General features: G+C 51.4%; 1 protein-coding gene across 15 annotated transcripts; it reads left to right on the top strand.

The window, feature by feature from the left end:
• Positions 1–299: 299 nt before the first annotated feature.
• Positions 300–10,688, top strand: jakmip3 (Janus kinase and microtubule interacting protein 3). 15 transcript variants are annotated; one of them, XM_067245348.1, is made up of 21 exons: positions 300–434; positions 1,051–1,536; positions 2,196–2,389; positions 3,704–3,824; positions 4,724–4,870; positions 5,255–5,386; positions 5,864–5,899; positions 6,140–6,211; positions 6,652–6,762; positions 6,984–7,112; positions 7,195–7,278; positions 7,435–7,497; positions 7,624–7,722; positions 7,879–7,977; positions 8,311–8,364; positions 8,676–8,741; positions 8,902–8,970; positions 9,137–9,214; positions 9,837–10,040; positions 10,377–10,442; positions 10,638–10,688. In XM_067245348.1, the coding sequence occupies exons 1-21, from the start codon at positions 300–302 to the stop codon at positions 10,686–10,688; spliced, it is 2,496 nt and encodes an 831-aa protein (XP_067101449.1). The 15 variants fall into 15 exon arrangements, with proteins under 15 accessions (XP_067101449.1, XP_067101452.1, XP_067101453.1 ...); XM_067245351.1 differs by having other exon boundaries at positions 8,311–8,370; XM_067245352.1 differs by having other exon boundaries at positions 8,311–8,370; positions 8,676–8,792; positions 9,879–10,040.
• The last annotated feature ends 559 nt before the right edge of the window (positions 10,689–11,247 follow it).

The raw sequence follows: 11,247 nt of genomic DNA, 5'->3' as shown, positions 1-11,247 counted from the left end.
TATGTTATTTATTTTGTCGACATTGCAGTGTGTTGTTACACTGTTGTTGTTGTTGTTTACGTTGTTGCATGTGTGTATGTTGTTGTTGACATTGTTGTATGTTCTCATTCTTATTGTTGTTGACGCTGCTGTGTGTTATTTAATGTTGTTGTTGTTGACATAACTGTGTTGTTATATTGTTGACGTTGCAGGTGTCAGAGGCGATGGAGCAGGAGCTGAGGTGGTGAAGGAGTACAAAGGCTGACACCAGTGAAGCTCAGGCTGTTCCCGTGGGGTTAGGGGTCAGGGGTCACCTCACCATGTCTAAGAAGGGACCCGGGGGTCGAGGCAGATCGGAGAAGGTTGACGCCATGGCAACACTCCAATCCGCTAACGAGGAGCTAAGGACTAAACTGACGGACATCCAGATTGAACTGCAGCAGGAGAAGACCAGGGCGAGTACACCACCTACACTACAGTACAGTAGAGACCACCTACTCTACAGTACAATAGAGACCACCTACACTACAGTACAGTAGAGACCACCTACACTACAGTACAGTAGAGACAACCTACACTACAGTACAATAGAGACCACCTACACTACAGTACAGTAGAGACCACCTACACTACAGTACAATAGAGACCACCTACACTACAGTACAGTAGAGACCACCTACACTACAGTACAGTAGAGATCACCTACACTAGAGTACAATAGAGACCACCTACACTAGAGTACAGTAGAGACCACCTACACTAGAGTACAATAGAGACCACCTACACTAGAGCACAGTAGAGACCACCTACACTAGAGTACAATAGAAACCACCCACACTAGAGCACAGTAGAGACCACCTACACTTAGAGTATAGTAATGCTTGCTGTAATTTGAAAGATACATAGAACAGTGCTAAGACCAGCACAACTCTAGATTCAATCACTGAAATCACAAAATGAAGTGTGTGTAACACAACATGTCCTGGTCCTGGTCCAGTCCTGGTCCAGTCCAGGTCAGGTCCAGTCCTGGTCTAACCCGGCTCTACCTGCCGTGGTCCCTGTCTTCCCCAGGTGAGCCGTCTGGAGCGTGAGAAGAGCCAGGAGGTGCGCCACGAGCAGAACCGCTCCACGGTCGCCGCCACGGAGCTGCGCGCCAAGCTCCACGAGGAGAAGCTCAAGGAGGTCCACGCCGTCCGCGAGTCCTTGCTGCGGCAACACGAGAGCGAGCTGCTGCGCGTCATCAAGGTGAAGGACGGAGAGATCGTGAGGCTGCAGGGGCTGGTGAGCGCGCTGCGCGACGGCGCCTCCGACAAGGAGAAGACGGCGCTGGTGCTGGAGGCGCGGGAGGAGGCGCGGAGGTGCTACGACGGGGAGAGGAGCCGGATGCAGCAGGAGCTCCTGGAGATGAAGGGGGCGCGGCGGCACATGGAGGAGGCCCTGGCCGTGGCCCTGCAGGCCGACAAGACCAAGGCGGCTGAGATCCGCAGCGTCCACCACTTCCACCAGGAGGAGATCACGCGCATCAAGAAGGAGTGTGAGAGGGAGATCCGCCGGCTGGTGAGACCCCCACGCTGCTGTCTCTCTCTCTGTCCCCCCCACGCGTCCCCCCCACGCCCCCCCCTTCAGGCCCACCCGGTCCACACACACACACACGTTACAACAAAATCACACGTTACGACATCGCACATAGGCACACACGCGTTACGTCGCGACAGTTTTGACACTCGCACACATGCCTTATTGTGTCAGGGTTTCGGTTTGAAAGCAGAGGAACAGGAAGGTGAGAGAGAGGAGGAGGAGGGGGAGAAGAGGAGGAGGGGGAGAAGAGGAGGAGGGGGGAGGAGAGGAGGAGGGGGGAGGAAGGGGGAGGTGGGGCGGGGTTGGGTGGATGGGTGGAGTGGGATGTGAGGAAGAGGACGGAACGACCGCATTGGAAATAACCCCTTTAGGGAAAGCACGCCAGGGAGACCATTCTGACGAGCTCATCGATAAGATGGGCGGGATTCACAGTTAGCCGGGTTTCCATGGTAACAAGGCAGCCGGGCAAGCGGACCTGTGCCCACACAGCAGTGTGTATCTCTGTGCGTGTGCGTGTGTGTGTATGTGTGTATGTGTCTCTTACTTGTGCGTCGCGTCCTTGCATCTGTGTTTGTCCCCTGCGTTTGCGTGCATGTGTGCGCGTGTGCGCGTGGGTGGTGTGTATGTGTGTCCTGTAGATGGATGAGATTAAGGTGAAAGACAGAGCAGTGTGTGTGCTGGACAAGGCGTTGGGGCTGCAGGCGGGCCACTCCCAGAGGCTCCAGCTGCAGAAGCAGGCGGTGGAGCAGCAGCTAGCCCAGCTCAGAGACACGGACAGGGGCCTGCAGAGCCCCAGAGCTGGCCAGGCCTCAGCAGAGCACCCCAACAGCCCTGTAAGAACATCTCCCTCCTCCTCCTGCCACAAATGATACAGAACTGTAGCTAGCTCCTAGTAGCCTACAGTTGCTTCTGCCTCCCTCCTTCCTTCCTTCCTCCCTCCTTTCTTTATTTCTCCCTGCCTCCCTCCCTCCATCTCTTCTTCCTTCCTCCTTCCATTCTCCTTCATCCCTCCCCTTCCTCCTCCCTCCCTGCCTCGTCTGCACTCCTCATCCTCCCACGTCCACAGTGCAGTCGCTTCTCCCTCTCTCCCTGAGTTTCTGCCTCCCTCCCTCCATTCTCCCTCCCTCCAACTTCCTTCCTGGCATTCTCCTCCCCCGCTTTCTCCATCCCTCGCTCCCTTCCTCCCTCTGCCCGACCAGGGAGGAAGTGGTAGTCAGGCGAGACAGGTGTAGCCAGAGGGCAGTGGTCTTTGCAGGTCACTGTTGTAGGATACGGCTGCTGTACAACCCCTGACTGTTGAGTTGCAATGTCTTTTTTGTTATGCACGCTGTTGGTTTTGGTCAAAACTGAGCATGACATGTTTTGCTTTGATGATGGGTGAGGCAGTGCCTGAAACCGCCCAATCACAGCCTGAGTTATATGTGTTTTCTCCAATCGCAGCCATTGGTGTTGGATGGTTTCTGTCTGCCTACTTTGTGTTCTGGCGTTGTGTGTGCCCTCTCTGTGGGACTAGTAGACTAGACCAGACCTGGAACCAGAGGAGACGTCTACCACGTAGCTATCCTCTCCTCTCAGCGCCACTCCACCCTCCTCCTAGAACGGGACACACACACAACCGTACCGACACACACAGACACACACACAGAACCATAAAGAACCCACACGCAAGACACTAGAGGACGGACACACACTGGAAAGTAGAGCAAATACACACACAGGAAGTGCAAGCCCACGCACATGCATGCATACACAAACACACCTGGCTCTCATTTGCATGGCACTCTATGAAATGAATGCTTTCGCGGTTATTTGTTAATTGTGAATGCGTCTGCTTGAATGTGCTGATATTCTTATGTATTTGAATAAAGTCTGCAATATCTTGGTACCTTAATTGGTAGGTCTCTGTGTATGTTGTGTATGAATCAGATCTAAACAGCCTCGGTCCTAAATAGGTCAGCAGTACAGAAGTTGTCACAGCTAATAATGCTAGGTCTATGGCAGTTGAATAGAAGGTGGTAGATTATAGTAATGTGTGGTAGGTCATGGTAACTGTGTGCCAGGCTATGGTAGGTTCCGGTAGGTTAAAGGAGGTGTGTGGTAGGTGTTTGGGAAGCAGCTCCCTGCTCATGTACGGATGGTTTGTGTTGGACCAGCAGTTGGATGAGAAGGACGTCCGGCGTTTCCAGCTGAAGATCGCCGAGCTCAGTGCCATCACACGCAAGCTGGAGGACCGCAACGCCCTGCTGTCTGAGGAACGCAACGAGCTGGTGAGGACTGCTGTGTCTGTGTGTGTGTGTGTGTGTGTACATTAAGGTTTGTTGTGTTTTTTTCTACTTGGACTATTTCCTCTTACTGCACCTAATTCCTCGGTTAATGACTTCAATAGACCACAGGAATTACCCTGCTGTTGTGAAAAACTCAGAGGACTGGCACACATTAGCTCAGTATTTCATTTCAAGTTGAGTTAGAAAATACAAAGTCAAAAGATTCATACAAATTCAAAAGGAGATAGAGATATCGAGGTCCAGTATTCTTTACTACATATCATTTTTAGACTCCATACTACAAGGCCCTCCCCAACCTCTTCGTCATGAGCACATGATTCTAGAACATTCTGTAATGTGTTTTGGAAAAACCCCACATCAGCATTTTCACTGTTACAGTAAGACCTCCCTTCTTCCCCAGGTACACTGTATCATTAATCCGAAGCCAGCCTTCCCTGTCTGCCAACAGAATACCCACTCCACCTCACAACTCTCTCCCCCCTCCACAGAATCACCTTCTGGTCTTTAACATTTCCTTGAGCGACCATGCTTCTACCCCAGCTTGCTCTGACTCTTGAGTTAGACTAACTAAAATCAGAATATTTCAGTTCCTTCTTAAGTCTTGGAGCCACTGTCAATCCTTTCTGACCCCGGTTGTGTGTGTGTGTGCATGTCTGTGTGTGTGTGTGTGCATGTCTATGTGTGTGTGTGTGCATGTCTCTGTGTGTGTGTGTGTGTGTGTGTGTGCGCCTGTCTGTGTGTGCATGTCTGTGTGTGTGTGTCTGTGTGTGCATGTCTGTCTGTGTGTGTGTGTACATGTATGTGTGTGTGCATGTCTGTGTGTGTGTGTGTGTGTGTGTGTGTGAGTGTGTGTGTGCATGTCTGTGTGTGTGTGTGTGCAGCTGAAGCGCCTGAGAGAGACAGAGAGCCAGTTCATGCCCCTGCTGGACAAGAACAAGAGACTGAGCAGGAAGAATGAGGAGCTGGCTCACGCCCTGCACCGCATGGAGAACAAGCTGCGCTTCGTCACCCAGGAGAACATGGAGATGGTACGACCCCTGACCCCTGACCCACCAACCCTCAGCCTGAACCAAAACAAAGTTTTGCCACCTGGGAAAAATACAAGTTAAATTGTAGAGGCCCTACACTATCAACCCTTTCATCGAGGCTGATTGGATTATATGTTTGGGTTTAACCCTTTAATCTCTTTACATGGTAGATTACAGGTTTATACAAATTTAACCCTTTAATTCCCAGACCGATTGAGTGCATACCTGTTTAACCCTTTAATACATAGACAGATTGAATGATATGTTCTCTGTGATTAACCCTTTCCTCTCTTGACTGTGTAGACATGTTTATACATGTTTAGCCATTCAATTCCTGGACAAATGATGGTCATGTGATTCCATGTTTAACCCTTTCCCCTCCAGAGGGAGAAGGCTGGGACCATTCGCAGACCCAGCTCTCTGAACGACCTGGACCAGAGCCAGGAGGAGAGGGAGATCGAGTTCCTCCGACTGCAGGTGCTGGAGCAGCAGAACATCATCGACGACCTGTCAAAGGTATCACCATCTCTCTCTCTCTCTCTCTCTCTCTCTCTCTCTCTCTCTCTCTCTCTCTCTCTCTCTCTCTCTCTCTCTGTTCCTCTCTCTCTCTGTCTCTGTTCCTCTCTCTCTCTCTCTCTCTCTCTCTCTGTCTCTGTTGCTCTCTCTCCCTCTCTCTCGCTCCCTTTCTGTCTCTGTCGATCACTTTCTGTCTGTCTCTCCCTTTCTCTGTCTCTCCCCCTCTCTGTCTCTCACTCTATGTCTCTTCTGTCACTCTCTCTTTGTCTATTTCTTTCTATCTCTCTCTGTCTCTTTCACTCTCACCCCCTCCTCCCCTCTCTCTTGATGTCTTAGTTGTTCACTGCCAGACAAACTCTCTCTCTGTTACTGATTGTTTCTCTCTGTCTTCTTGTCAGGTTCATTACTGTTATACAGGGCTGTATGGTTTGTGTGTTTGTGGATCTGATATGCCCCGTGTTTGTGATTGATTTCCAGGCACTGGAAACAGCTGGCTATGTGAAAAGTGTCATTGTAAGTTGGATCTCTTTGTCTCCATGCTCAGTGCAGAAACACACTCTCTGGAAAGTTCGACTTGAATTATGTATATGTAATGCATATGAACTGCTGCATTGATGAATATTCATGAGCTTATCTTTGTGTCCTCTTGTCATTCCACATATTCCCTTGTGGCTCCCTCCCTTTCTTTCTTTCTTTCTTTCTTTCTTCCTCTCTTCCTTCTTTTCTTCCTCCCTCTGTGCGGCTGTGCTCCAGGAGAGAGACATGTTATTGAGGTACAGACGGCAGGACTCTGGCCGCAGGAAGAAAGGCTTCCGAGCCTGTAAGGTGGGAGCTCACAGTAGACACACAGTAGAAACACAGTACAAAGCTGTAGAAACACAGGGACACTACATTAAAACCACAGGAGACCCCCAATAGAAACCTAGCAGAACCACAGGAGAAAGCCAGCAGAAACACAGTAGAAACAGAAGAGAAGACAGTAGAAAACACACATAGTGGAAAGAAACTATTCAACTAATATGAACAGGTGCTACAGAGTCAGGGGTGTGTCTGACCTGGGGTGTGTCTGACCAGGGGTGTGTCTGACCAGGGGTGTGTCTGACCAGGGGTGTGTCTAACCTGGGGTGTGTCTGACCTGGGGTGTGTCTGACCTGGGGTGTGTCTAACCTGGGGTGTGTCTAACCAGGGGTGTGTCTAACCTGGGGTGTGTCTAACCAGGGGTGTGTCTAACCTGGGGTGTGTCTGACCTGGGGTGTGTCTCCTAGCAGCCAGTGATCGAGACGTTCTTCGGTTATGACGAGGAAGCGTCTGTGGACTCTGACGGCTCGTCCGTCTCTGTCCACACCCCCTGCACCCCAGACGACGAGCCCGAGGAGGTGAGGAAGACGACCCCCTGACCTCTGACCTCCTGCCTCCATCACCCTCAAACCCCTCAACCCTGGTGCTGATGTGCATGTGTTTTTATGTGTGCGCGTGCGCCTGTGTGCGCATGCGTCTGTGCGTCTGTTTATGTGTGTGTGTGCCTGTGCGTTCCTCTGTGAGATGTGTCTGTGTGTGTGTGTGTATGTGTGTGTAAAGGTGTGTGTGTGTGCTGCAGGGTATGGTGCGTGAGGAGACCGAGCTGAGGTTCCGTCAGCTGACCATGGAGTACCAGGCTCTGCAGAGGGCCTACGCTCTACTGCAGGAGCAAGTCGGGGGAACCTTCGACGCCGAGAAGGAGCTGAAGGTGACGACCTGTCTGTCTGTTTATCTGTCTGTCTGTTTATCTGTCTGTCTGTCTCTGATCATGTCTCCTCTCTACTCCCCAGATCAGAGAACAGCTCCACGCACAGCTGCTGCGCTACCAAACCAGGATACAGGACATGGAATGTTCTCTCTCTCAGCAAGGCCTGGTCAGACCACACACACACACACACATAAACACACACATAAACACACACACGTAAACACACAGACACAGGCAAACACACCACAAACATACACACAAACCGCATGTACATACAGCTCACAGACAAACACAGGTCAAATATTCTAAGTTGTGTCTGCAGGATGTGAAATGGATCGAAGAGAAGCAGGCTTTGTATCAGAGGAACCAGGAACTGGTGGAGAAGGTGAGGAATGTAGATCTCTGGGAATGTAGATCTCTGCGTGAATGCATCTCCTAACACAAAGACGATTTGATTGGATACCGTAAGAGCCTTCGCTTTAACCATGGATACTGTTGCCACGTTGCGCAGGTCAAGCACATGGAGACGGAGGAGTCCCGGCTGAAGAACGACATCCAGGACGCCAGAGACCAGAACGAACTCTTAGAGTTCCGCATCCTGGAACTAGAAGTGACGTCTCCCTCCCCTTCACACACACACACACACACTCTTCAGACACCCCTCGCCCTCACACACCTCCCCACCCCCCCCCCCCCTCCCTCACACAGTGTGCGTATTGAAGTCAGTGTGTGAGTGTGTGTAGTGACGGTGGTGTGTGTTCTGCAGGAGAGAGAGCGCAGGTCTCCGGGCATCAGTTTCCAGCAGATCCACTTTCCTGAAGGCCTCAGTCCTCTGCAGCTCTACTGTGAGGCTGAGGGAGTCCATGTGAGTCCAGAGCTGCATCCAGCACACTAGACCACCAGACCACTACACACTGCATACTACACCCAGCACACTAGACCACCAGACCACTACACACTGCATACTACACCCAGCACACTAGACCACCAGACCACTACACACTGCATACTACACCCAGCACACTCGACCACTACACACTGCATACTACACCACTACACTCTACACCACTACCCTACCCTTGTCTCACCTCCTCCTCACTCTATCCCCCCCTCCTCCGCCTCTCTCTTTCTCCCCCCTCCTCCCCCTCTCCCCCCCTCCTCCCTCCCTCCCTCCCTCTCCTCCCCCCTCCTCCTCCAGGACATCATCATCTCTGAGCTGATGAAGAAGCTGGACATTCTGGGGGATAACGCCGTAAGTGTATGTTGCTTTTCCTAAGTACATGTGGCACCGTGTATGTGGACGTATGTGTATTAACATGTGTACATGTGGACACACTGATTCAAAAGACTGTCAAAGGAACCAAATCATCTCACATAAGAATCCTTCTGACTGAAGGTTACGGATAGACCTTAGAGTTCAGGTTGAAAAAACAAAACAATTAAGAGGTTCCAAATACAACCTTATGTATCTACAGGTTCCTAAATGGTTCCATGTGGAACCTCAGTGGTCAGTGTGTGTTTGATCCTGAACTCTGGTACTTTTCCCATGTGCCCTTGCACCAGAACCTGACCAATGACGAGCAAGTGGTGGTGATCCACGCCAGGACCGTGCTGACCCTGGCTGAGAAGGTAGCTCGCGGCAACATGTCACCATGCCAACCCTCCCCCTTGGCTCACGCTGTCCCTGCTTGTCGACACACTTACCGACAAATCTTCTCCTTTTAGTGGCTTATAAATAAACTATCTCCTCCTTTCAGTGGCTTATCGATAAAATATCTCCTCCTTTCAGTGGCTTGAGTCTATAGAAGTCACCAAGTCAGCTTTGCAACAGAAAATGCTGGACATTGAAAGTGAGAAGGTAATCTGGCTGTTGACTTCCTACAGCATGTGTTTACTTCCTGTTGGTGTTGCTACTTCCTTTATGTGGCTGAGCTCTTGTGCAGTCTCCTGATCTGTATTACACAGCCAGTAGAGGTCACATAACCCAGACATAACCGTAGTATGTGTGTGTGTGTCTTCACCAGCATCTATTTAGTAAGCAGAAAGGCTACTTGGATGAGGAACTGGACTACAGGAAACAGTCGATGGATCAAGCTCATAAGGTGTGACCCCCAACCCTTGACTCCTGACCCTTGACCCCTGAGCCTGATTACTCAAGAGGAGCTTTGACGACATAAAAAATCAATTTAAAATCCAGCTGGACAGAATATTTCTGCCCTCTGGTGGCAATACGAAGTAACTGGACTTTTTGCCACCCACTCATTCCTCATCCTCTCTTCCTCCTTCCACCTTCTGTACCAATCCTTTCCTCTTTCTTGATGCATTCTTATTCCACCCCACTTCCTCCCTATTGCCCTCCTCCTTTTCCTCTCTCCTCCTTTTTCCCCATCCTCCCATTCTCCTTCCTCTTCGTCCCCATCCTTCTTCCCCTTCCTCTTTTCCCTCCCTCCTCTTCCTCCCCATCCTTCTTCCCCTTCCTCTTCTCCCTCCCTCCTCTTCCTCCCCATCCTTCTTCCCCTTCCTCTTTCCCCCCCCTCCTCTTCCTCCCCATCCTTCTTCCCCTTCCTCTTCTCCCTCCCTCCTCTTCCATCCCATTCTTCCTTCCTCCCTCCCTCCTTCCATCCCTCCATCCATCATCTCCTTCCCTCCCCCTCCTCTCCCCTCCCTCCCCTCCCCTTCCTCTCCATCCTTCCCCCCCCCCCCCACCCCTCCGTCCCCTCCCAGAGGATCCTGGAGCTGGAGGCCATGCTGTTTGACGCCCTGCAGCATGACGCGGGGGCCAAGCTGGCCGCGGGCCTGTCGGAGGAGGAGAGGGAGGGTCTGCGCGGGGCCGTGGAGCAGTGGAAGAGGCAGGTGCTGAGCGAGCTGCGCGAGAAGGACTCCCAGATCCTCCGGGAGCGCATGGACCTGCTGCAGCACGCCCAGCAGGTGGGTCCTGGTCTGGATCACGCAGCCTCCATGGCTGCCTACCTGTCTGGAGCCTGGCCGCTGTCGATGATTTAGCTCTGTCTCTCTCTCTCTCTGTCTCTCTCTGTGTCTCTCTCTCTCTCCTGCTGTGTGTGTGGCTCTTTCTCTCTCTCTTTCTCCGTCTCTCTCATATCTCTCTTTCTTTCTCCTCTATCGCTCTGTGTGTCTGTATCTCTCTCTCTCTTTAGCTCTCTGTCACTCTTTAGCATTCTTTGTAGATCTCATTTAGCAGACGCTCTTATCCTCTCGGTGTATGTCTCTTCAATGGACTAATTTAATATGTGCTGATCCTTACAGAGAATCAAAGAGTTAGAGGAATGGATCGAAGCACAGAAGCGACAGATCAAAGAGCTGGAGGAGAAGGTACATCCTGACAGAACACAGTTTCCAGGCAGTGTGACACAGACGAGATGTTAAAGTCTCTACAGTGCTGCGATGTGAACCGAAAGCAATTGTGCTTGATCTGAACGCAATCCTGATGAAATCGCTCAGCCCTTTGACCGTTTTTTTTCTCTTTCTCTCTCTCATCATTTCTTTTTTGTTTCTGTCTCGGTTCAGTTTTTATTTTTATTTCTATTTTTCTCTCTAGCTTTTATCCTGTGGTCGTAGCTGTCCTTGTGAGTTCCTGTCAGGTGGGTGGGTTTAGGGCCTGTCAGCCTAGATACCTTCCAGTACTTTCTCTGAAGGTGTAACCAGCCATATCCCTCTCACTGTCATCCACAGCTCTCCAGAGATGTCTCGACACTTCCTCCCAGAAGACAGGATGTGACATCACTATTCTGCCAGCCATCGCCAGGACGACCAGCGATGGTGGCCGCCCGCTGGAGCGGGCTGATGTGTGTGTTTTTTTTCCTCCAAGACTGTGGACTGTGTTTCTACCACAGTGTGACCTCTGTGACCTCTGCCCGGCCTGTGTTGGAGTGGTGTGTGCGTGTGCGTGCGTGTGCGTGTGTGTCGCGTCTGTCTGTGGAAGACTTCCGTGGACGTTCAGGACATCAAAGTGTTTTTTTCTCCGTTTTCCCTGCTGAGCAGGTGGTGCTCTGCTTCCCTGTGGAAGCATGACGAACTGAGAGATAGACGTTTCCCCTCCCTTCCTCTCTTCCCCCTCTCCCTCCCTCCCTCCGTCCTGCCGATCCCCTTCCCTGACAGCAGGCGTCCGCTTCCTCCC

The sequence above is a fragment of the Osmerus mordax genome, chromosome 10, assembly GCF_038355195.1.
Source record: "Osmerus mordax isolate fOsmMor3 chromosome 10, fOsmMor3.pri, whole genome shotgun sequence".
Classification (NCBI taxonomy): Eukaryota; Metazoa; Chordata; class Actinopteri; order Osmeriformes; family Osmeridae; genus Osmerus; species Osmerus mordax.
This window is presented reverse-complemented; position numbering and strand designations above follow the sequence as displayed.